Source organism: Gossypium raimondii, chromosome 4, assembly GCF_025698545.1.
Source record: "Gossypium raimondii isolate GPD5lz chromosome 4, ASM2569854v1, whole genome shotgun sequence".
NCBI classification, from domain to species: Eukaryota; Viridiplantae; Streptophyta; class Magnoliopsida; order Malvales; family Malvaceae; genus Gossypium; species Gossypium raimondii.
Genome location: NC_068568.1, coordinates 3,257,662 through 3,284,351, shown reverse-complemented (window position 1 = coordinate 3,284,351; position 26,690 = coordinate 3,257,662). Strand labels below are relative to the sequence as shown.

Sequence of the window (26,690 nt, the reverse complement as noted above, 5' to 3'; positions counted from 1 at the left end):
CTTAAAATTTTAAATTTAGAAACAACGTATAATATATTTATAAAAGAAACGTGTAATTTATAAATATCATTTAATTGTTTCTAAATTTATAAATATATTACACATTATTTTTAAAATAAAAGAAACAATAATTTAACAATGTTTATGAATGCCATTAAGTGGATATTCAACTTTTCATCTTTTGTAATCCCTTTCCTATTTATGTATTAGAAAATGAGGAGTCTAATCTCCTCTCTCTTTATATATATAGGAGTATACTACTTGTAATGATGATAGACATGAAGAGAAATGAAATAAAACCCTCTTATTCTCATCTATTATTCTTGTGTTCTTTACATTATTATTACTATTTTATAACAGTAATGTTTATTTGAATTATTATAAAAGATGAAAATTATTAAAGCGATTTAATTTTCGGAAAAATTTAATTTAATTGTGCATATTAAATTTAAATTATTTTTTAAATTTAATAATAATGTGAATGATGCAATAATAATTAGTAACATGATAAGTAGTCTAATATCATTTTAAAATATAAAATTTGTAATCAAATTTGAGAAATAAAAAAGATAGGAAAATGAGGAGGGGTTAATGTTGCAATATTCTCATCCCCTTTTGTTGGACGTGAGCCTTTGTTGGTTGGCACCAAACATGCCCAAAATATCATTTTTTTTAATTAGATAAAGGGATGTCGGTCATTAGTATGCCAATATAAAAAAAATTATTTTTTATCTGATAAAGGGGTGCCGACCATTAGTGTGCCAGCACCCAATTTTTTTTAAAAAATATTAGTATAAATATATACCAGTATGATATGGTTTGAAAAAAAATACATGAGTGCCGACCATCTAGTGTCCAGAACCTTAATTTTTTTAACAAAAAAATAGTAGTGCCGGCCATCTAGTCCACATAGCCCAATTTACTATTCATTTCAAGTTATTTAATTGACTGTTATTGAACCATAATCATTTACGTAAATAAATATTTTGGGGTCATTTGGATAAAATAGCTCCTTTGCCTAGTTCTCTATTTTTGCTAACTCTTCTAGCTATCCCCTTTTAGCTAACTGTTCTAGTTAACTCTCATTTTAACTAGGTTTTTTTTTTTAGTTAACCACTTTTTAATTAAGTCTTCCGACAGGTCCCTTATTTTGGCGAACTCTTTTGGCTAGTTCTTTTTCTTTTTAGTTAATCCTGCGCAAGTCTTTATATTTTACTTTACTATCTTCTAGAATTTCATGGTTTTGAATGTTAAGAATATTTTTGTTTGGTAGAGAAATAACTTCTTTTTTTGGTTCTCATACACAATATCAATTGTTGGTCCAAAATTTGGTGATGAAGGTTGCTTGTGATTCACACTATAGTGATGTTAAAAGCCACTAGCAATGTTTATGAAGATCAGGTGAGTTGAGATTTGGGTAGGATACTGATATAAGAAGTCTTTTAAGCCATTTTTGTAATAATGTTTATGAAGATTGGGTGAGTTGAGATTTGGGTAGGATACTGATATCAGAAGAGTCTTTTAAGCCATTTTAGTAATAATTAAGATGGGATAGATAGGACCTTTAACTAGGGTAAGCCTTTTTAGTAATGGGAAAAAGGAGGAGAGCTTGACATAGGTTTCCATTGAATAATGTCCTACCACAAAGGGTGGCTGTAGAGGTATAGAGTACTTCGTTAGGTTATGATAGATGATAGGTTTAAGTTGGTGGAGATATAACAAGTCTCTCTGCTTTTAGAATTTTCTTTTTTTATATCATTTAAGTATAATTGCTATACGCACAACTAAATTATCATACATGTTAAACCTATAGATCAATCCCCACGTCCTGGAGATAGAATGAATACCTTTAACCAATGAGTTCAATGTTGGGTGTGCTTTTAGAATTTAGTTTATATTCTTGTATAATCAAAATTAAAGTTAAACTGATAATATTATATATAAATTTTCGTTAAATTTAAAAATTAAAGTATAAGAGCATAATTAAATTATAAACTAATAATATTCTCTTTGTTCATTTATGCTAAAATAAATATTTGGTTTTGGTTTATAGAAATTTCTTTTAGAATAAAAAAGTTATCAATACTCTATAAAGCAAAATTACAGATTTAAGGTTCAATGATATTGACTTTGGTGAGATTGAAAGTAATAGTGATAGTAGAATTAATGAAAGAATCTTTATTTTTCAAAAGCTGAATCCACTTGGAACATATCACCTCAATCCCATCTTTGAAAGTGGGAAATTTATGTAACATATTATGAACCAAGAATAATATCTGGATCAAAGAAAAAAAATAAAAAGAACCCCATTGCAGAAAATCAACACAGCAATGACATTGGATCGTTTTACAAAGTTTTTTCATTGAAGCAGCAGTGATGCACACTGAGATCATTACGACTCAGCTGCAATCTCCGTGGTTGTGGTTGTGGTTGATGTTGCAGCAGGGGCAGGAACCTTATTGGCGGCGGTGGCGGCTTGTTTCTCTCGTTCGGTCTCGAGTTGGCTGTAGTTTCCTTTCTCCTTGAAGAGTTGGATATGGTGATGTTTGCAGTAGAGTTTACCTTCATGTGCTATATAGTTTGATGGGCTAATGGTACACCCTCCATGGGTACACTTGAAGCAGCTCTTGTGGTATATTGTCCCATTCACAGTAACCTTCAAACAAAGACAATAATGAATCATACTCGAATAACCCGAGAATCACTGGAGGCCAAGATAAAATTGAAAAGCTTTGAAGGGCCAATGCTAAAAAAAATTGTATTAAAATAATTTAAATTAAATTTTTAACTCTTGAGAGGGGCAAAAATGTAGTTTTTTCTATTTAACAGAGAAGCCAGAAAGGATTGAATTGAATTATAAATATTTAAGAGGGACTAAAATTGAAAATTTACTATTTAACCAAGGCCCGTCTACTATGGGTGTAATCATAGTGGCAAGCTTGAACTCTACTCATATATTAATTTCTAAGCTAGAGCTTAACTCAAAACAATCATCGAACTCAAGTTCAAGCTTTGATTAAGTTCGTTTATCAATTTTCATATCAAAAGTCAATTGAGTTCATTTGTAAGTAATCTCTTTATATAATAAGGGTAAAAATATAATTTTATAATAAAAAAGTATACTAAAAGGTAAAGTTCAATTAGGCTCGCAAGTTGTTCAAATCGAGTATTACAATGCTCAAATTCGACTTGATTGGTAGCTCAAGTTCAGCTCGATAATTACCAAATCGAACTTGAATAACATGTGACCACCAGTATCAGACGCGAGTGATTGAGTATGTGTCAAACACGAGTACTAAAAAAACAAATAAGTATTGGAGTAAAATAGGCTAATACTTACCCTCTCAATTGGATAAGCAGTCTTAGAACAGGCCGCACATTTTTCTCTGGTGCCACCAAACGAGTTCATCACTTTCAGTGCACTCTGTTGGATCAAATTCAATACAAAATCAATAGAAAAACAAAAAATAAATCTTATATCATGGTGAAAAATAAAACATACATTCATACATACATACAGTTAGTTTTGAAGAATTACCTCACTATCGATTTGTCTTTCAGGTCTGACAACCTTTGGTGTTCCTGAAAGAATATTGAAAAGAAATATATTATATATATATAGCAGATTGTTTGATAGAGTGAAACATTATTAAATAAATAGAGAAATAAAAGACCTTCAAAACTCTTGTCAAGACTGCCAGTTCTCTTGAAGAGTTGATCATAGTGTGGCCTGCAGTATAGCACCCCTTCAAATGAGTTGTAGTTGCTAAGCTGCACAATTTTAAAAATAAAATTAAAATGATAAATAAAATGATTTCTTGAAGATTTACCATATTAATGTACTCAGTATATATATATATACAAACAGTGGCGGAGTAAGATGTTAATAGGGGAAAGTTAAAAATCTTATATATACAAAGGAGAAATTAAAAAATCTTAAACATTGAGAGAACCTACTTATATTTTTGGGAGGTCATAGTATATTTATAAAGGATTAAATTGAAAAATTTAAACTTTTGGGTGTCATTGCCCCTGGGCCTCTACTTAACTCTTGTGTACAAAGTTAATTTTGTAAACTAAAAAAAACCTAAAATTGAATTATTAATTTTTCATATGGTAAAATGTGTCTATATATATATATATTCCATTTAACAAAGAATTAAAAAAGAAATAATTTAAAAAATAGGTAAATTAGTTCATATACATTAAGATAAAAAGTAAACTGTCAAAATTTCACCCATTTCTAGTGTTTAACAATACAAATGGATGAAAATTTTAATAGAAAGAACCAATTTGATATTTGACTTAACGTACAGGGACTACTTTACCTACTTTTTGAGTAGAGAAGACAAAATGTAATTTGAGTCTTAGTATAGGGGCCTTCATGGTATGTTTACCAATTTATGATCAAACATTTTTGAAAACAGTTAATGAAAATTTCATTTTTGAGGGACCAAAATACAATTATATCATATATCAATTCTAGTGATTAGAAAAAGAAAGAAATACCTTGAGGGTACCCTTGCAATGGTGGCAACGGAAGCAAGCCTTATGAAAAACCCTATTATCAGCCGTCAACTTATCCACCAGATAAACAGTCTTGTTGCATGCATTGCATTTTTGTTGAGTTCCTTGGAATGTCGCCATATTTTATTTCTTTTTCAACACAGATCACCCAAATTTTTTTGTTTCTTTTTGTGGAAGAACCCCAAAAAGATCAGCAAGGCAGGAAAAAAAGAGTGAAACCAGTCGTTTTGAATTGATTTTCTCAAAACCCAAATCTTTCACTCTTTTTCTTCCTTTGCCTTTCCGATCTGATTTCAACGATTTGCTCCTCTGCTTCCAAGCTTTAAATCCTGTTTATTAATGGCTGTGAAAAAAGCAGGGGTGACCAAAAATATTGTGGATGGCAGTGAATTGAGGGCAAAAGTTATAGGAATTTACAGATGATTTTGATATTTTAAGGAAAAATGATCTCACTTTTTCTACTTTAGCTATCATTGTTGTCCGGTTTTAAAGGAATTACTCTCTACCTTCCAACTTTGTTTTCCATTATTTTTTACATTTCAATCTGTTATTTTCTTTTGGTCTAATTTTGTTTCCCGTCCTTGTACTTTTCAAACTTTTAAAATTTAGGCCTTCTGCTTTCGAAATTGGGGGGAGGGAATGACGAGTGACGACATGAGGATCGGGTGCCAAACATGATCCTTAATCATTGCTCCCTTATTATATTGTTGGCTATTCTCGTTGCTTTTAATTTTAGGAATTTAATTCATTTACTTATCCGATTTAAGAACTAATCAAAAATTTCAAAATAGATCAGTGGTCGAACTGGACATACCTTTGATTTTCAATTCAATAAGTTTGGCCGGTTTAATTAAATAAATTATTAAAAAAATTAAAAATAGAGTAATTGATAGATTAACCGGTTTACCCTTTCTCTCCAAGTAGATATTTCAACCAATTCTCGATCTAATCAGAGGTTGGTCTGGTCCAATTTAAACAATATAGAAAAATTACGTTAAAAGAAATGGAGAATGGAGGAAAACAAAGGAAGAAGTAGAAGAGAAAGGAATAAAGCAAAAAAGGAAAGTTAAAAAAAATAAAAGAAAAAAATTAAATTGTTCAAAATGAAAAAATGTAGGGACCGATTGTATAAATTAACCTAAAATTTTTGTTTGAAATGATGATTTAACATGCCAGATAAGCTTACCATTACACCGTTAATGGCAATTAATAGCTCAGTAATTAAAATGTTACAATGCGATAACGTGGGTGGCTAAAACGTAACATTTCAAACATAAATGATTAAAATACAACCCGAGGTAAGCAAAAATGACTATTTTAATAGTTTACCCTAAAAGTAAAGGGTATCAAATGTATTAAACCTTTTTCTTTTGGTCAAAGTTTATCAAATGTATTGTATTATGTGTTTTCGATGGATTTAATCCTCTCTTATAATTTGATTATTTCTAATCTCTTTACTTTTTCGAAAATGTATTTTCAATCTTAAGTTCAATTTTTTTACCATTAATTCCTTAAATAATTTTACGTATTTTTGTTTTTTTAGGAATAAATCTCAAAACTACACATGAATTTTGAATCAATATGCAATATTATACATGATCTTTGATTTTGTGCAATTTCATGTATGGAATTGATTTGATTCAATTTCCAAAATAATTAACACCATTATCGATCTAACATAAATTTATGTATACATATTTCCTAAATAAATAATTATATTTATCTAATATAAAAATAGAATTAATATATTTATTTCTTTAAATGTGTAATTAAATTAAAATCAAAATGTAATGTATATAATAGAATCACAATCAAAGTTTCATATATAAATTGCACATAATCAAAGTTTATGTATCAAATTACACATTAAATTAAAATTCATATATAATTTTGAAATTTCTCTCGTTTTGTACCATTTGATAAATATTATATTTTTTCCTTTTATTTTCTAAATACATAAAAAATATCTAATTTGTACGAGAACACGAGTGTATATGTCATGTCACCACTAATCTTTAAAAAGAATAATGTCAAAATATTTTATAGAATTAATAAAATAAGTTCATCTCAACTCTGAAGACTAAGAACACGTACCTCGAAAAATATAGACTAGAAATGATCAAATTATAATAAATATACTAAATTAACTAAAACACAAACTACAAGGACCTTATGTAACATTGGACTTTTCCCAAGAAAATTGATTCCATGACAAGGAATTTGGCTATAACTGAAATTGAGTTGTAAAATGATGGTTTGAGGATAAGAATTTAACATTGATGAAATTAGTTATAATTGACAGTTCATTAACTAACTAAAATTTTGTTCACAATTTATCTTCACTGTATAGATAATATTTTAGAGAATTGTAGCAATTTGATTCTAGATTAGTTAAATGGGACAAATTATTTTATAGACCCTTTCCACTAAATTATTCATGGTTCATTTTCAATTATTTAATGACATTTCAGTATTTTTTTATATCATTAACACATAATTTTGGTAGTTTTTTTTATCATGAACCTTAAACCCAGAACTCCGAACCCTAAACTTGGGGTTTGAGGTTTAAGGTCTAAGGTTCGGGGTTTTGGGTCTAGGATTCAAGATTTTGGGATCCGGGTTCATGGTTTAAGGTAAAAAAATTACCAAAATTATGTGTCAATGACATGGAAAAAATTGTTAAAATGTCATAAAATAATTGGAAAAGGATCATGGATGATGTAGTGAGAATGATCCAGAAAATAATTTCTTGTCAAAAGGGTTTTATTTCTAATTACAAACACTTTTATGTATAAAAAGTTAAGATAAAATAATTCAAACAAAAATATCAAAACTATTTTTCCCCAAGGAAGAAAAGTTTATATGAGGAGCAAAGAATTCTTTTAAGGCGAAATTAAATTATATATTTTTATATAAGTTAAAATTTTATTATTTTAATAATTTATATTTTTAATTTTAAAAATTAAATCATAAATCTATCCATTTTAATATCAAAGTACAATTTTTCATTTTAAAAGAGTCACTACTAGTTCCTCGATGTGCCCCTAATTTATATCAAGATTGGTAACTCACTTGATGATTGAACTCGGATTCAAAATAAAACTAATAAATTAGATAAAATTGATTAACTCAAGTTCAAATCAAAATAAAAAATTATATATATATAAATTTAATTAAAATTAAAAATTATCAAATATTCAAATGCTCAAATTTTATCTATTTTATATCTTGAGCTCGAATTTGATTGGATGATTAAGTTAAGTTTGTTTTTATTTTCAATCAATAATTGTGGAGTATGCCTCGTATTCTGGTCAAATTAAGACACAAACAGAGAGCGATATCGCGACAAGGAGCCATGTGACATCGAGACGACACGATAGGGGATGCGGCGATGTGGCATGGAATTTTCACGGTTTTCTTCTTCCAGTCAAATCCTGATTAGTCCCAGTCGAACTCTGATTAATGCAGATTACTTGACCTATGAATTTAGCCTATAAATAGACCATTTTCTACCCTAGAAAGATTAATCCATAACACATTTAAGTATTAGCTTTTACAAGTTTCTAGGGGATTTTGTGTTTAAGCTTTTTAGTATTCTTATTTTCAAGTTTCGATGTCTAGTTTTTATCTTTATCTTTACACTCTTCGTTTTTGCCGATTTAGTGAAATTATATTTGTCCGTGATTTTTTTATCTTCTTCAATAAAATTTTTCCATGTAAAATTTGTGTGTTTGATCTTTTCAATTTCTTCACTATTTTTCTTATTCGTTGTTGCTTACAAATATTTATCCCAACACTAATCATAAATGCCAGTGAAGTTGCATGTTTAAGTAATGAAATTTGGTTAAACTAAAGTGGAAAAAGAGAGTTGGAAACTAATGTTTGATGATAATGTTTCAGCTAAGATTTTATTGTGATTTTAATAAATTATTAAAGCATTTGCTTTAGGTTCAAAGGAGGTGATGGACCTTAGGTTTTTTTAGAATAAGAAATTAATCATGAAAAGGCCTTCCCACCTGGAGATTCCTTGTTGCTTTCGCTTTTCCTTTTCTTTTAACTTACTGATTATTTTAATTTAATTTAAGATAATATATCATGATTAATAGCACTTCAAGATGTTCATCAATTGGTCCACTATCACATCATTTCATTATCATCCAGCAAAGATTTTTATTTATTTATTTATTTATTTATAAATTTAGTATAGGATTCAAAGGTCTGGTCTGATCACTAGAAAAATAATAATAATAAAATCCCTTCAACTCTACGCAAAATGTCAATGTGAATTTATGTAAAATTTCGTTAAAATAAATAAATATAAAATGTATTAGTTGTACCTAACCATACAAGTATTAGGAATAGTAATTTTTCAAAATTTTAAAAAAATATATATTCCCATATACATATGCATATATTCTCATTCATACATGCATTGCCTGCAGTTTATATGTCTTGATTAAGAAAAAGGATGTAGAGTACCTAATGCACAAGACCTCATCCCAAACAAGGTCTGAGAAAATTCACGCTGTCATCGACGACGATATTTCTGGGATTCCAGTCCGAGGCTAAACAGATCACAAACAGACGCTTGATTATCATGTCGGAAATTCTCAACATGAAAACAATACAACCTACAAGGCTTGTTATATACAGCTAACCATATATAGGGCATTTGGTCTAGTGGTATGATTCTCGCTTAGGGTGCGAGAGGTCCCGAGTTCAATTCTCGGAATGCCCCATTTTTCTTTTTTTTTTTTCTTCAGATCCATTTATTCTCTGTCAAGATTCCTCTGCAGTGCCAGTGAGTAAAATAATATATAAATTCTGTCCTTTCAGAAATTTATTCTTGGCCAAAAAATAAATTAAAATCTGTCCCTCTTTTTTTTTTTTAACAAACTCATTAAAATCTGTCTTAAATGTTAAGCCTGCCTAATGAAGGGAGGATCAAATAAACACAAAGAATTCAGGTTAAATACATACCTGTGCTCGATATTTATACCCGAATTCAAGTAATATAGCTGCCTAATTGTTATGCAATTTTGCTTTTAAACAAATTTGAAAGAAAATAGTCTAACTTCTAAGAGCACAATCAACTTGAAAACTGCCTATTTAGAAGTCAGATACGTATTTTGGTTAAAAGAAATGATCAAATTTGAGAAATTCATAATCTATAGATGGTTTGCCTTCTATTGCATATTTATATTCTGAATTAACAAATAAATAAATTAAAATCATACATCACAGGAATCAAAATCAGGGCATTTGGTCTAGTGGTATGATTCTCGCTTCGGGTGCGAGAGGTCCCGAGTTCGATTCTCGGAATGCCCCTGATTTGTTATTTTGCAAGAGGAAAGACCAAAGTTCTATTCTCGCTTAGGCAAGAGGAATCTGGGTTCTTTTTTTTTTTTTGTATAATTAACATTTTAAAGCATTAGAAAAAAAGAATCTAGACCAAATCTTGGTGATTGGGCATTTGGTCTAGTGGTATGATTCTCGCTTCGGGTGCGAGAGGTCCTGAGTTCAATTCTCGGAATGCCCCATTTCATTCTCCTTCTCTTTTTTTGTAATTAGGGAAGAGGAAGCAAGCAGGAAAACTAGTGAATGAGAAAAGCCAAGTCCAGTTTTGGATCAGCACAGAATTTAATAGCATAATTACCAAATAGCTTTAGCAGCTAAAGACTAAACATCAATAACATATTCAGGCATTTGGCATGCAAAGTCCCAGAACTAAAATGTCATTTGGAAATGTTGGCTCTGATCATTTGACAACAGCCTAATTGACCAATCAACTCATCTTCAACCATTAGCTCAAGTACCAAGTTAGCATCCAAACTTCAGAACAACTTGCTGATAAGTGACCATCTAGTCATCAAATTTTAGCAGGATCTTGAAAAATAAACAGCTAATAACAAGAACCAAGTCAGAGGAAGCATCAAAAGTTGGGCATTTGGTCTAGTGGTATGATTCTCGCTTTGGGTGCGAGAGGTCCCGAGTTCGATTCTCGGAATGCCCCTAAAATAAGATTTATTTTTGTTTTCCATTTTTTTCCCTTAGCTAAATTTTACAACTTGAAATAATTGATTATCAGTACAATCTCAAGTCAACTTCTATACTAATGTAGAACATGATGAAATCCAGCTCTGTTTTCTGACAACATTCCTCACAAATAAGTACCCAACATGGATCAATAAATAAGAAAATTATTTCGAATGCCTGCACAAATGGGGACATTTTAATCTGGAATTTTTTTTTATCCGAATTAGGTGTTTCCTATCATAACATATCAACTATAAAGTTTAACCTAACCCTAGGCTCAAACAAGGTCAGAGAGAGAAATTATGTAAAGTATCAGGCGATAAACTGTTACTTACAGTTGAGAAAATAATGAGCACGAATTAGTTAACAGTATACAGCTTAAGTGGAGAAGTGCGGTATTGGCGGTTAATTTCAATGGGTTCTCACCGGAATCGGCGGAGCAAGGAAACGACTTTTCTTTTTCTAATGGGTGAAGAGTAGGGTCAGAATGAAGTCCACAAACATAATTTATAATAAAATTAGAATTTTCATCATCACAGTCAAAATGGAGTCCAACACTTTCATTAACGTCTTATCTATTCTTTTGAAAAAAAAATATTTTATGTACGAGTTAATTTAAAACATTGAATTATATTATAAAGTTGGTTAGACTATGAAAATTTATGGTGCTGATGTGACAACTCACATGTTAGTTTATATATACTTAAAATTCTTTATATTAGCAATAAAGTACACTTAGATTTAACACGAGTTGTCATGTTAGGGTTGTTAAAATTTTAACAGTTTAATCTTTTTCTTTCAAAATAAACCAATTTGAATAAATTTTGAAAATTGAGTGTTAATATAATTTAAAAAAAGGACTAAAGTGACAAAATGGATAAATGTTAGTGACTAAATTTATCATTATATCTTTTGTAAAGTAATAAATATTACTATGGGAGTATTATTATGTTTTTTTATAATTTTATATGAAATCTATAAGAATCAAATTTCAAAATAAATTTAGGAAAATACCCACAATGTCTAAAATCTTATCTTTTCACCAAAAACTTTCCTTTATTATTTGTATTAATTTTTTTATAAATATATTTTTATATAATGATTTTTATTTACATTGTGGATATGTCATAATTTAATCTATATCGAGACTTGGATTGAGTTAATGTCACGAATCAATTAAATATCAACTTAGTTAGAAAAATACTAAAAACTTAAAATTTTTAAAAATAATAAAAATTTATTACCAAGATATTAATATCTTCTAATATTTTATAACTTTATTTAAAATTAAACAACTTAAATTACAATTTAAAAAAGTCTCAAATTTGCCTATTGAGTCTTAGGGTCAGTTCTTCATTACTTTTGAAAAGTGCTTTTGAAAAGTGCTGTGGAAAAGTGCTTTTGAAAAGTTTGATTTAAAATTTGAGTGTTTAGCATTACTGTCAAAAAGTACTTTTGATAAATAAAATATCTATTTTAAACATGTTTTTATCAAGTAACAAATATGCATTTAAATAATATTTAAATTAGTTAATATTATTATATTTTAGTAAGAATATAAATAAATTATTATAACTTGTTGTTAATATTTTAATATATGAAGTATAAATTTTAAATATTTTTAAGCAATAAATATTAATTATTTATAAAATTTAATTAGAATATATAAACTATATTTTAAATATTTAAATATAATCATTAAATATTTGTAATTAGTATTTTAAAAAATATTTTTTTATTTTTAATTAATGATTTTAACACATTTGTACTTTTGCACCAAGAAAAAAAAGGAAAATACTATGTTATTGGAGGGGTGAAAAAGTAATTAAGCACCAAAAGTGCTTTTGGGAGATGAAAAGCTGAAATTTTTAGCTTCTCCTTTTCAAAAGTGCTTTTGAAAAGCACGTCTGAAAAGCTAAAAATTTCAGACTAAAACAGCTTGTTATTCACAGCTTTTCTTCCAAAAGTGCTTTTGGAGTCAGAAGTGCTTTTTTTAAGCAATGAAGAACTGGCCCTTAGCTCAATTGGCATGAGTATTATTGTCAATGTAAGAAAACGTAAGTTCGAGTGCGTTTTATTGTCCTTCTATTTACGGGTTGAGGAGGGGTTATGGGTAGTTTTAAGCATACCTATAATGAGATTGTTAAAAAAAAATCTCAAATTTTTTATAAGAAATAGATAATTTTTTATAAAATAATAAGTAAAAATAAGATTAATTACTCATATATATATAAAATTTTAAATTATAAGTATATTTTTTTAATTGAATAATTGAGTTGATGTGACTTAATTCATGACACCAGATTTATTTAATTATTTAATTAATAGTATAAAATGTAAATTAATTTTTGAATCAATCAATATATGGTTGATTTTATTATTGATTGTTATTTTAAGTTATTTATAAGAATTTATAAATAAGAAATTTTATTATGTTAAATAAATTTTGATTCCATTGAATGATTTTTATTTCATTAAGAGGGATAATTTTATGTTGAATTGCTGTTATTTTTCATTAACAAGAAAAATTTAAAAAATTATATTACTTTAGAGTTTAGTCTTAAATATTAAATGAATATTTACCACACTTGTAACCTTTGGTTCTGTTGAATTTTAATTATTTATAAATTTATTGTAATCAAATATAATATAAAATAATATATTTATAGTAATTATATATTATTTATTAATTATTATGGTACTTTTATTTTATTAAAAAACATTATGATCAATTTATGAACTTGTTAAAAAAGGAAAAATAAAATTGATGAGGAAAAGTACTAATTTACACAATATATTAATTAGAAAAATATTAATCTGATATATAAATTATAAAAAAAATATATGTATATTCTATTTATCAGTATTACTTTGATTTTTGAATAATCAGCAAAATTACATAGCCTTATATTATATTAAAATAAATAATTAGCCAGTAAACAACCAGCTGGAGTAGCTCAGTCGGTTAGAGCGTATGGCTGTTAACCATAAGGTCGGAGGTTCGACCCCTCCCTCTAGCGTTTTTACATTCTTTCTATTTTTTGGGTTTTTGCGTTTCACGTTTTCTGGGCTGCGTTTTTACCTTCTTTTCACTTTTTTGGGCCATCAACCTTCTGAAATTCTTCAGTTTATGGGAGTTTTTTTTTTCATTTTACTGCTCCCCATCTTTGTATTTTTTTTCAACCAGTATTTTTCATATATTTAAATTTAGCATAATGAGAAATTTAAGTCTTAAAGTTTCAATTTTTTTTCAATTTGGCCCTTACTCTTTATTTAAGTTAAACTTGACCCCAATTTTTGAAAAGAGTCTAATTTGATCATAAATTTTTTTCCAAAAGAGTTAAATTGTTGTTTTTAAAACAAAATACTAACTAAAATGTTAATTTTTTAAATATGATAGCCCAAATGACAATTCACGATACTTCACGCTAATTTTTTAAAATTGTTTTAGACTTTTAAATTTTAATATTTTAAAATAATTTTTTTCTTTTTGTGAAAGTTCAAACACATTTTAATAAAATTGGATGTGAAAAAATTAGCTGTAAAGTCCTCGATTTTTCCATGTTGGGTTGTTTTTTTACATGAATTTTATTTATTTATTTTAAATATATTTTATCTATAGCTTAAGGACCAAATTAACTATTAATTCCGTTTGAATTAAGGCGTAATGTTATTTTTTTAATGGAAGTTAACAATGAAAGTGATAAAATGTAACAATTTGACAAAGTTAAATTATATAACTTTTAGTTGAGTGATTAAAATGTAATTTTAAATAAAGTTTAGGGACAACTGTTGTAGTTTATGCTTAAAATTCTATTTAATCTAATCTAGTTGAATTGTTTTGTTATTAATTTGACTTTAATTAGTAATCAAAGACCATAATTACTTACAATAAATTTTATTGAAGGAAATAGATAAACCACATTTATATTAAAAGATAGAGGACTAGAATAATAATTTTTTATTTTGCTTAAATTATGCGAGAAATCAAAATTTTTAAACAGGAGTGACCAAAATAATCGAATTATATAATGTGAGTGCTTAAAATGAAATTTTTGAAAATTGAGTGATGTAGTTTACCAAAAGAATAAAAATACAACTAGATTATGATTTATGATACACCTGTGTGAAAAAATAATGTAAAAATGTATTTATTAAAATTTTATATTAAAATTAATAAAATTTTAATTGAAATGATAAAAATATTTTTGGCCATTTCTTAATTGAGTTGATGCCCATGACTCGTAACATAAACTAAATCAAGGACTTCAATAATAGTATATATATTAAATTATGAACACTCAGATTACGGGTTAAGGAAAAATATATAAAATTAACACAAATATTAAATGTTGAACTCGCATTTGAAAATCTTAAATATTCTAATTTTACCCCTCATCTATTTTGATTTTTTTGAAATAGTTTAATCTATTTAATTTTAAAATAAAATATATAATTATTAAAAGGCATCTTATACTTTTATATAGTATGTTTTATATATATATAAATATATATAAATATAAAATATTTTAATTATGATAAACATAACACGAGGACACCAACTCTTATATCTACTAAAAACAAAGCTAATATCAATATCCCTGATGATATTAGCTCAGTTACTGGTCCCTTAGTATTCTTTTACTCCCCAACGCACCATAATTTATTCTAATACAGTACTAAAATGCAGGCTATTATAAGCTTTGCCTGCCATTAAGTAATAGAGACTAAAGGTTCCCCACTTTCATCCCCTGCTTGCCTCACAACAAAATGGTGCCTCACTTGGTGCTCACTGGTTGTGCCTACAAAAATGGTATGTTGTCCTATCACCAGTTTCCTCTTCCCTTCAACATCCACTAAGCTCAGGTCTTTGCACACATTTAAGCTCACTGTCACATTCTTGGTCTTCCCTTTCTTAACTCCAACCCTCTCGAACCCGATCAACTGCATGTTCGGTGCACCGGTGACCCCTTTCGTGCTCGGTGGCTTCCAAAAGAGGAGAACCACGTGATCTCCGTCCATTGGTCCATTGTTTTTAACTCCGATCATGAGGTTGAATTGCAGGTCGTCGCAGTTTGAAACGCTTGATGCGTCGATTGCTTCGCCGTTGTTGGAGTATGGTTCGAGGAGGATGTTGTTTGGTGTTGAGTTGATTAGTACTGTGGAAGGAGCTGATATTATGAATTTGGAGAATGATGTGTAACTTAGCCCGTGTCCGAATTCGTAAAGGGTTTTGCCGGTGTAGAATCGATAGGTTCGTCCAGGGAAGTTTGTGGTGGCGTTGGCTCGCATGTTCATGTCGGTCATCGGGACTTTATTGGCATACTCTTGGGGGTACCATGTGAATGGTGACCTCCCAGCTGATCATACACCAAGGAATATTCATTAGCGTACTGATGTATTGATGTATTGATGTATTTGAGGCAAAATGTAATTAAAAAAAGAATAGAAAAGCCAACCTGGATTATGGTCTCCAAATATGACCTGAGCAATGGCGTCTCCTCCTGCTTGACCCGGATACCCTACCCATAAAATGGCTCCGATTTTTCGCATGTTCCTTGCAAATGTTATATCAATAGGACCAGCAGCCATAACTACAAGGACCACTTTTCCATTTGCTGCATTAGCAACATCAGTCACTAACTTCTCTTGATATCCTGGCAATGTCAAGTTCACTCTATCGAGCCCTTCGGCCTCGATCGATTGATCTAGCCCCACAACGAGCACCACAGCATCGGTGTTCGCCGCTGCCTGAACCGCGAGATCGATAAATGTATCATTATTGCATTTCACATCCCTACACCCTGCCTCATGTGTAACCATTGAGACATACTTTTGCAGCCCTTGTAAAGGGGTAGTATACTGGCAAGGTACACCGGCGTAGTTACTTATCATAACCTTCGTGGCATTAGCGTTCGGTCCGATAACGGCTAAACTCTTTATGATGGTTCGAGACAGAGGAAGGACTCCGTCGTTGTCGAGTAAAACTATTCCTTGCTTGGCAGCATCGAGGGCCAGCTTCTGGTGATCATCTGTGCATACATCGGATGGACCGAGGTTACCGAACAGAAGCTGTTTTGGGTTTCCATCGAAGAAACCGAGCCTCATTAGAACTATATAGTTATATATTAAAGCCTGATCAACAACAGATTCTTCTACTTTCTTCAAATTGACTGCATTCACCGTGTATTTCCCCAAATAATCCCCACAATTCATGTTTAAACCTGCTTTCAAAGCAAGGGCCACTGCATCTTCAGGTGTTGCAGTGTAATGGATGGCATTATAATAAACCTCAATTGAGTCACAGTCTGAAACAATGTATCTGCCAAAAACATTGAAAAAAAATGTTACCATTAACACTTAGGCTCATTTTTGGGAAAACAAATTGTGAAATCAAAATCCAACACTATTTGTTTTGAATTTATTTTTGTTAAAGAGAGGCCGACTTCTTTTAAAGAAATCTTCAAAGTGTCGACTATTTAGAGGAGACGAATCTCCTCAATAAGTCTGTATTGCCCCTAGAACAAATTATGATTTTGTTTCTGACTCTACGAAGAGCATGAGTGCCTTGAAAAGCTGCCTATACTAGTCAAACTCCTAACCTAAAAGCATATAGGTAATCTTTAGGGGAGGGTACCACTAGATGTTGTGTGAATTTATCATTTTTTCAAGTAGGCTCTCAAAACATTCTTACTTTTTGCAAAGTCAAGAGACAAAATTCTAACTCGACCTAAGGACAATACTGACCCTCTAAGCAAACTATGCTTTGAATACTGCTTCGAAAGAGTCAACCTCCATTCAATGATATTTGATTTTTTCGGGTTTTCTTTAGTCCGTTGAAAATAGAAATATACCCATCAAGTCCCCATTGGCCTCTAACTATGCCTTTGAGAAGGTCTGGATCAGCACAAGTAGGGATGCCATTCACCCTATTGTATGAGCACATTACACTGCTCACATGTCCTTCCACTACACAGCTCTTAAATGGTGGCTGATACGTATCTTCCAAGTCCTGCTTCGTAACCTGAAAAAAAACCCCCAGTAATTTACGTTACTTGTACTCTTCATTTCGCTTAAAATAATCGTACCCGACATGCATTAAGACACGAAATATTGATATCCATATAGGACATACATGTTATAACACAAATTTCATGTTTATGTATATACCTTTGCATCAAAATGGAACCGGTCCACGCCTTTCCAGTTGTCCACATCATAAGCAGTGTAATGCTTACAACAACTTGAAACCTTAAGCTTGTCCCCCACGGAGCCAACTTCTTGCAATCCCCGCACGTAATTCACAGCATATTTCGAGACCACCGTAGGGTCCTCCCCCGGCGTTTCTTGTCCACGACCCCATCTTGGGTCGCGGAACACATTAACATTAGGGCTCCAATATGTCAGCCCGGCTAGACCGACATTGTACATGGCTCGAGCCTCGGTCGAGACAACTCGCCCCATCTCGAGCCACAACATCTCGTTGAAACTCGCGGCGGATAAAATCACAGCGGGGAAACTAGTCGCACCGGGCACCGTGGCGTTAAACCGAGTGCCTGGACCGAGGTCCGACACGCCGTGGAGGGCCTCCGACCACCACTGGTAAGCTGGCACCCCGAGCCGGGGAATGCCGGAGGCTGTGTTCACCAACTGTTGAACCTTTTCTTGGAGTGTGAGGCGTGAAACAAGGTCCTTGGTTCGGTCCTGGTAAGATAAGGTTGTGTCACAAAAGGGGAACTTGCTCGTATTAGGATCATTTTTGTCGCATGCAAATGGCTGAGCTTGAGTGTTATATGGGACGAGAACAAGGAAAAATGAGAGGCATAAAGCAAAAGAAAACTGGGTTTTTAATTTCATGGCTTAATTTTGCTGGTTTTAGGTCAGTTTCATGGTGGAATATTGCTACCATGCAGCTCTTTTATAGTAGTAGTTGAAGTCTCTAAAGGTTGGTCTGGTCTTTTTTCTTGGGGTTAATTCCACTAAAAGTCCCTTAGATTATGACTTTAATTTTAAATTGGTCTCTAAATTTCAAAACATTCTAAATGATTCCTTCCATCAGTCTGACATCAACTTTAGGGGGGAAGCCAACAACTATGTGAAGTAAAACTAAAAAAAATTGTATTAAAATGACTTAAATTAAAATTTTAACTTCTAAAGGGGCCAAAATTGTAAATTTTCTATTTAATAAGGCTAAAGAAGATTAAAATAAACTCTCTAATTAAGAGACTGCAATCACACTAGGGCGAGCAAAATCCGATTCGATTCGAAAAGTTCGATAAAAAATTCAAATTTTGAATTAAAAAGTTCAAATTATTCGAGTTAATCGAGTTATTCAGATTAACTCAAATAAAATAATCAAAATTTTTGGTTTAACTTAAATATGAATTACACAATTCAAGTTATCCGAAAATAAGAATAAAAAAAAGGCAAAACTACTTCGTTTTGATAAATGTTTACGTTTTCTAAAGTTAAAAGGCAAAACTACGTTATTTTGATAAATGTTTACCCATCAACCTTACTTATGTAGTTAAATAATCGTGTACTTCGTCTACTAATTAAATAATTAGTCCATGTAAACACAATATTGAGTATAAATAATAGGATTTGTTAACTCGATTCGACTCGACTCGATCGAATGCTCACCCCTAAATCATACCATTCGAAGTTTAAACAAATTAGATCCAAATTGTCCACTCATTTTAAATATACTCTATGTTAGATACAAGCTAACATCTAACGCCTAAATCGACGACTAAACTAATAGAAGAATTCGACCGATACAATATTAATAATTTGATAACTCAACTAATATGTTTTAAAATTTAAGGACTAATTTAAAATCTGAGTCATAGTTTGGGGATTTTGGCTTATTTGCCTTTTGTATATGTAGAAAAAACATGGGTTGCGTGCAATGTGAGGAATAAAACAAAAGGTTCCCTGTTTAGGAAGTAATGACTAATGAAACTAATGATATTTTGATGCTTAGAGAAAACAAAAGCGTCTTTTAAACCTGCACATGGTCCACTAAATCTTTTGAATGTAAAGTCCCAAAATTATACTTATTAATTAACATTCCAATCTAAATATTTTATATCATCTTTTTCTTACTAAAAAACTATACTATAAATTTACATACAAAATTTATACCAAGTATTTATGTCCAATTCATTCTCAAATACAATATAAGAATATAATGTTTTGCTGCTGATTAAGTTTTTAACTCAGTTGGTTCTTGATATTTTGGGCTCTAAACATTATTTTAGGTACCTTAAAAGTTGGAGAATTTTTTTTTAAAATCCCCTTAAAGTTGGTAAAAAAATTTTAGGCCCTTAAAAGCTAAAAAATTTTTTTGAGTCCCTTAAAAGTTGGTAAATTTTTTTTATTTTTAAAATTTAAAATTTTTTTTGGGCCCATTAAAAACTAAAAAATAATATTTTAGACCCTTTTCAACCTTGAGCCCTGAGCAACCGTACCTCCTGACAACCCCCAGGGCTGGACCTAGTTGGTATGAGTATTATTGTTAATATAAGAGGATGTGAGTTTAAGTATATTAAAACGATTTTTCTTTTATTTTATAGGTAAAGAAGGAATTATAAATAATTTTAGACATTGGGAAGCAGGTTTTTTTCCTCTTTATTTAAACTATAATATCCTTAAATTAATCATTATTTCTATGAGAAAAGTTTAACACTTTTCTCTTAAGCAAGAAAAAGGTAATTAAGCACATAATGAGGTTCGTATAAATTTTGTAGTATTCTTTAGTTTTGTCATTAAATTTGTCCAACCAAGAAATTTTGATTAAGACACTGAAACAAGTATCGTCCACGTATTTTTTAGTTTGACTTGAATTTAAATTAAATAAATTTTAAATGTTTAAATTTAAATTTAAATATAGAAATATATTTTATATTTTTATATGTTATTATTTTCATAATAATATATGCTTTTAGGGCAGGTTAGACTCGAGCCCAAACTTAATTTTAAAAAAAATAAAAATCAAACCTAAACCCAACTTAACCCTACTCATTAATACTTTTATGCCATTATGTCAATTAATAATGTGTACCCTAATCTTGGCATTCGATTTTGAAATCAATTAAACACTAAATTTATATTTGTTTGGATTAATATATTTTATAATTTCAATTAAATTCTATTGAATTAAGGAAAACAAATATCCCTTTGTAATATGTTAAAATTTTATTAATTATCTTTCTTCTTCTTCTTTTTTTTTTTTGCAAATAACTATACTTTAAGCTATACAATAAATTAATCAATGATACCCCAAAGAAGCTTACAACCTTTTTAATCTGCACCAAGACAATATTTTTAATCAAGAAGATGCACCAAAATACCTCTTGTTCATTTGTCTCCATATCACATACAAATATGCATTCCAAACAAGTTTGAGTATAGCAACAAGTAAAGACTTTCCTTTAAATTTCAATATCGCCCAAACTAACTTTTACCTCCAAGTTCCCAAAGCCCTATGAATGGAGCAAAGTTGCAAAATCGACAGCCACACCTTCCTTGAAAAACTACACTCAAAGAAAATGTGATCATGTATTTCTGTAGCATCCATACAAAAAAAAGCAATAAGTATCAACATAAATTCTAAAAGCAAGCAAACGGTCCAAAGTAGGGAACCTATTGAGAATAACCATCCAAGCAATAAGAGAATGCTTGAGAATATGCAAAGGGAACCATAACAAATGGTGTCACTCCACCTTCATACCAAGAGTTCTAATTACCTCCCACAATTGAGAAGTACTCACTTTAACATTAGCAACTGTTGAGAAATAACAACAATCAAAGGCTTCAACTTAAGTATCCTCCGCCTATTCCAACTACGCATCGAAGTGGAGTCACATCCAAAAAGAACTCTTACCCTTTAACATCTACAAGCCATTGTAAAAATAAAATAAAATTCAAAGCTAAGTATTTCCACATCTACAAGAAATTTAAAAAAAGAAGAAGAAAGTAACTTACTATTAAAAAAATGATTTAATCCAAGTCGTGTAGCTGTATTTTTCCTCAACCAGTCTGTATCCCCCTCCCCTTTTAGTCTCCTAAAAGAACCAAACATTAAGAAATATAAAAAAAGAAAACATTATATATGCTAAAAATAAAAATTGAACTTATATATTAAGTAAAAATTAATTATGTATGGCTTGATAGTCAGAATTTGAGTCGCGCTAGTCGCATTACTATTAAGGATTTGTCTTCCTCTTATAATTCATCAAAAAAAAACTATTTATCTCCCATATCTGTAAGTAAAGGTAGAATATATATTAGTTAAAATATTGTTTATTTTTTAATACATTTGTTTGGTTTAGTTATTAGTGTAATTGTAACACCCCTAATCTGTATCTGTCGTTGGAATAGAGTTACGGAGCATTACCGGAATTTACAAATCATATAACAGACATTTTATATCATTTAGAATTCATATCAGAAATCAATCAAAATCAATCATATTTTCCCTTATATGATCCCTCGAGGCCCAAAATACACATTAGAAACAAATCGGGACTGAACCGGATACTTAAAATTTTTTTCAGAAAATATTAAAAATTTTCAAAGGTGCAAGGGACACACGCCCGTGTGGCCAGGCCGTGTGGCTCACACAGTCAAGAGACACGCCCGTGTCTCAGGCCGTGTCCAAAATAGGGAGCTCTCTAACTTGGGTCACACAGCCAAGTCACACGCCTGTGTGCTAGGCCGTGTGAGCATACTGACTTGCATTAATAAGGTGCAGGGGTCACACGGCCAAGCCACACGCCTGTGTGCTAGGCCGTGTGAATAATTATGGGTATTCTGTTTTGCAATTTTAAAGATGTAGGGGATACACACCCATGTGACACACGGCTGAGACACACGCCCGTGTCTCTGCCCGTGTGGACGAAATAGGCCATTTCCAAGCCATATTTCTCACCCAAATTTGGCATCAACTTAATCAAACATTTTTGAACACCAATAGATTATAATAAGACATTCAAATCAAGCCAACACCAAATTTTATACATGGCATATCACCACACATATATCCAAGCATTTATACTTTACCAAATTAATCATATGCACAAATATGCACATTTTGCCAATTACTCTAACTCAAACCATGCCTCAATATACTTATTATTTAACCATCATTCAACCATTTCAAACTCATATCAAGCATGATAAGGCTACATACATACACATCAAAACATGTCCATCACAAGCCATTCCAATGGCTAGTTACAACTAAAACATTTATATGCCAACATTGATTAATTAACCTATACATGCCATTATAACCAAAATTAATTTTCTATATCTACCGAAATGGGACGATGGATAGTGTGACGTGGCTCCAACCAGCTTCCAACCTTAGCGAGCTTCCGAGTTACTATAAAACAGGGAAAATAAAATGGAGTAAGCATTTAATGCTTAGTAAGTTAGTATAACATGAAATTTAACTTACCATTTAATCACACTAAAGATAATCATTCAAGGCATAATCAAACCAAATTAACCAAAAGCCCTAACACATATTCTCATCAACCATGTTAGTATGAGTTTCATATGAATATCAAGAAACATGTATGAGCTCAACAATAATCAAAATTTCATATACATATACTTTCCACATCATGTATCTTTGTAACAAGTACAATAATATCCATGTATTTCAAGTATATTTTCGTAATAATTCGTCTCGAATCCAGATTATCTCATATCAAAACTTTGCCCATTGTAACATTAAAAATATCGATGGATACACAGGTAGTACACACTGAGTGTACAAAACTATAATCCGTCAATTCATATTCAAGATTGCTCATGTGAGCATATAAACGGGTAGCTCTTTCGAGCCATATAACAGGAAGCACATGTGAGCCATGTAACGAAAAGCTCATGAGAGCCGTAATTAGGAAACTCATGCGAGCCAATATCCAGGGAAGCTTTAGAGAGCCATTAATCGGGAAGCTCAAGAGAGCCATATATCGGGTAGCTCTAGAGAGCCATTAATCAAGAAGCTCATGAAAGAGCCTTTAATCAGGAAGCTCCAGAGAGCCAATTATCAGGAAGCTCATACGAGCCATAAATGGGAAGCCCATGAGAACTAATAACGGGACACAACACATGCAGGACCACAACCAATTCAAGAACCCTATATCCATCAATTTCATTTGTTCAAACGAGACTTAATACTTGTCGGTCATCATCGGATATGTGATTAATTTCATATACATGGCAATAATACAATCACATACATACAATTCAATTAATACATATAAATTCTCATTTTAGTTACACGAACTTACCTCGACGATTGTACGTTGATTTGTAAGCTACTAACCCGTTACTTTCTCTTTTTCTCAATTTAACCCCGTATTTGATCTATCTGGATCTATACGAATGGATTTAACGTTAATTTAATACAATTAATATTCAATTAAGTCCAATACACGTCTTTAGAATTACTATTTTGCCGCTATACTTTTGATTAATTACTATTTCATCCCTAGGCTCGGAAAATAAAATGCACACAATTTAATCCTTATTCCAAGCCTAGTCAATTTTCATGCATCAAAATAGCATCCCATGTATTTCATAAAATTCAAAATTTTTCCATGAATTTTCTATCTTTACAATTTAGTCCCTAAATCATAATTTCACCAAAATTCTCTTTACAAAAGTTGTTTATCTATCAACATTTCATTTTCTACCATAAAACTTCATAATTCATGCATAATCATCCATGGCAAAACCCTATTACTTTGATAGTTTTACAAATTAATCCCCGATATAGCTAGATTAAGCTATTACGATCTCGAAAATATAAAAATCATTAAAAAGGGACAAGAATTCATACCTAATTAAGCCAAAATAGCTTGCTTGAACTCAACACTATAACTAGGGTTTTCATGTCTTTAATTTTAGGAAAGATGATAAAATGATGATATTTTGTTTTATTTTTATTATTTATCATCTTTTATCTTTTACTTTCCAAAATTAACCTTAATAATTTACAAATTTCCAATGATGATTAATCATTCTTATCTACTAACTCCTCTTAATGGTCTATTTTTCATATAAGGACCTCAAATTTTGAATTCCATAGTTATTTGATACCTATAGCTACTAGAACTCAACATTTGCATTTTATGCAATTTGGTCCTTTTATCGATTAGAAGTGAAATTAATAAAATTTATTTACGAAATTTTCATACGACATTTCTATCATAATGCAAACCATGGAATAATATTAAAATAATTTTTCTTCCGGACTCGGATTTGTGGTCCCAAAACCACTGTTCCGATTTCACTGAAAACGGGCTGTTATAGTAATAATATAAATGAAAATGTTTATTTAATACATATGTATTTCAATAGCTAAACATAAAATAAAAATAGTTAGTACAAATTTAAACTTGAAATTAAAAGGATAAATAAAAGTTCTAGTAAAAAATAAGATCTCTTCAAAATAAACAAAAAAAAATCATTCCCTTTCCAAAAACAAGTAACGTGAAAAATTAGGGGTGAGTAAAACTTGATTTGATTCGAAATAATTGGAAACAATTGAATTTCAAGTTAATCTAATTGAGTTATTCGAATTTTTCAAATCAACTCGAATAAGTAATTCAAATTTCGAGTTCGAGTTGAGTTGAATTTTACAATTCAAATAACTCAAATAATTGAAGTAATTTGAATAATTGGTGTAAATACTCCTTTGGAACCTGTCAATTTTGAAAATGAGCAAATTGATCACTCACCCAACAATAATTATAAAAAATTAAAGTAATTTTAAAATTTTAAAATATTTATAAAATTTCAAAATTTATATTTTAAAAAATTATAAAAATGAAAAATTCTAAAGAATATATGAATAAAGTTAAATTTTTTAAAAAACTTCTAAAATAATAATTTTGGGGACCTCAATAAGTTAATTAATGATTCAAATTTATCACACTAAAGTATCTTATTTTTTTTCAAATATATATGGTTTCAAATTTATATGATCTAACATAGAATTAGTTATACTGAAACAATATTTTAATTTGACGTGTTTAATTTTTTAATTTAACTCGAACAATTTCATTCGATTCAATTCGACTCGAGTTTCATTTCATTCAACTAGGATGACAAAATAGAACTCGTCAACTCGATTCGATCGAACGCTTAACCTTAAAAATACAATCCTCCTATTAAATGTAGCACTAAAATACTATATTTACGTAGAAAAATTAGAGCATGCAATAATGTTGTAATTGTTAAATACGAATGTTTAGTAAGTTAGGGTTCACATTTTTGCTTTTTGAAAGGTTAATTATTTCGTCATGAAAGGGACAAGTCGAATAAAGCTAAATAGAAGTGTGCACTCAATGAAGGGTGCCTTTGAAGAGAAAATGGGGCACGCTTTGCCTTGTTGAGCCCACCAATACATGCATCCGACTGGAATTTATATGCTTCAAACTGATTTCTGCCGTGTATTTTACTTCATTTTTCTTTACTAAGTTTAAATTTTGTTAACAGATAAAATAATATTGAAAGAATTTAATTTGTCTCGATTTTAAATTTAATTAAGATATTGAATGTCGAAAAAATCTCAAAAGAAAAATAGAAAAAGAGACTATTATTTTGAATGACTAGATTTGGATGGAAACTATTTTTCGAAAACAATATTGTTATGCATCTCTCACTAATGAATTCATTAATTAATCTCTATTTTTTATTATAATTTATTATAATAATACTAACGACGAGATTTATTATCATTTTTTGCGTGTCCGCGAAAATTTATAGTAAGTGCAAATTCTCCCAATTTATGTCCTACCATACGATCCGTTATATAAATGGGCAGATCTTCTTTTCCATTACGGATAGCGATAGTATAGCGATCATTGTGGGTATAATGGTAGATGCTCTTGACCAAGTTATTATTATTTCTTTTTCCGCTTTTGTATTAAGCCTTTCAATTTATTTTAATAAATGATTTGCTACATAAGGATTTTTTTTAGTGAACGCGCCATTTTTTTTTACTTCAAAAATATATATATTTATTTTTGTAAAGACGAAGAAAGAAATAATCTCTCCTATTTACTCCGTCGACAAAGAATCAAATTATCACTATATTTATT

The 26,690-nt window shown here is 30.2% G+C and overlaps 2 protein-coding genes and 5 non-coding genes across 7 annotated transcripts; 5 read left to right on the top strand and 2 right to left on the bottom strand.

Annotated features, from left to right (window-relative positions):
• Nucleotides 1-2,163: 2,163 nt before the first annotated feature.
• LOC105780709 (LIM domain-containing protein WLIM1) lies at nt 2,164-4,958 on the bottom strand. The gene is made up of 5 exons (XM_012605189.2): nt 4,510-4,958; nt 3,675-3,771; nt 3,539-3,582; nt 3,341-3,424; nt 2,164-2,656 (listed from the first exon to the last, which is right to left on the bottom strand). Exons 1-5 carry the CDS (start codon nt 4,645-4,647, stop codon nt 2,393-2,395), a joined length of 627 nt encoding a protein of 208 aa, XP_012460643.1. The 5' UTR covers nt 4,648-4,958; the 3' UTR covers nt 2,164-2,392.
• Nucleotides 4,959-9,193: 4,235 nt separating this feature from the next.
• Nucleotides 9,194-9,265, top strand: TRNAP-AGG (transfer RNA proline (anticodon AGG)). The gene has a single exon. It is a non-coding gene; the product is annotated as a tRNA-Pro (tRNA).
• A 518-nt stretch (nt 9,266-9,783) lies between these two features.
• On the top strand, nt 9,784-9,855 carry TRNAP-CGG (transfer RNA proline (anticodon CGG)). Its single transcript has one exon. It is a non-coding gene; the product is annotated as a tRNA-Pro (tRNA).
• Nucleotides 9,856-9,994: 139 nt separating this feature from the next.
• Nucleotides 9,995-10,066, top strand: TRNAP-CGG (transfer RNA proline (anticodon CGG)). Its single transcript has one exon. It is a non-coding gene; the product is annotated as a tRNA-Pro (tRNA).
• Nucleotides 10,067-10,468: 402 nt separating this feature from the next.
• On the top strand, nt 10,469-10,540 carry TRNAP-UGG (transfer RNA proline (anticodon UGG)). The gene has a single exon. It is a non-coding gene; the product is annotated as a tRNA-Pro (tRNA).
• Nucleotides 10,541-13,509: 2,969 nt separating this feature from the next.
• TRNAN-GUU (transfer RNA asparagine (anticodon GUU)) lies at nt 13,510-13,583 on the top strand. The gene has a single exon. It is a non-coding gene; the product is annotated as a tRNA-Asn (tRNA).
• Nucleotides 13,584-15,073: 1,490 nt separating this feature from the next.
• Nucleotides 15,074-18,449, bottom strand: LOC105780678 (probable beta-D-xylosidase 5). Its single transcript, XM_012605155.2, has 4 exons — nt 17,734-18,449; nt 17,418-17,587; nt 16,023-16,885; nt 15,074-15,923 (listed from the first exon to the last, which is right to left on the bottom strand). Exons 1-4 carry the CDS (start codon nt 18,418-18,420, stop codon nt 15,277-15,279), a joined length of 2,367 nt encoding a protein of 788 aa, XP_012460609.1. The 5' UTR covers nt 18,421-18,449; the 3' UTR covers nt 15,074-15,276.
• Nucleotides 18,450-26,690: the final 8,241 nt, after the last annotated feature.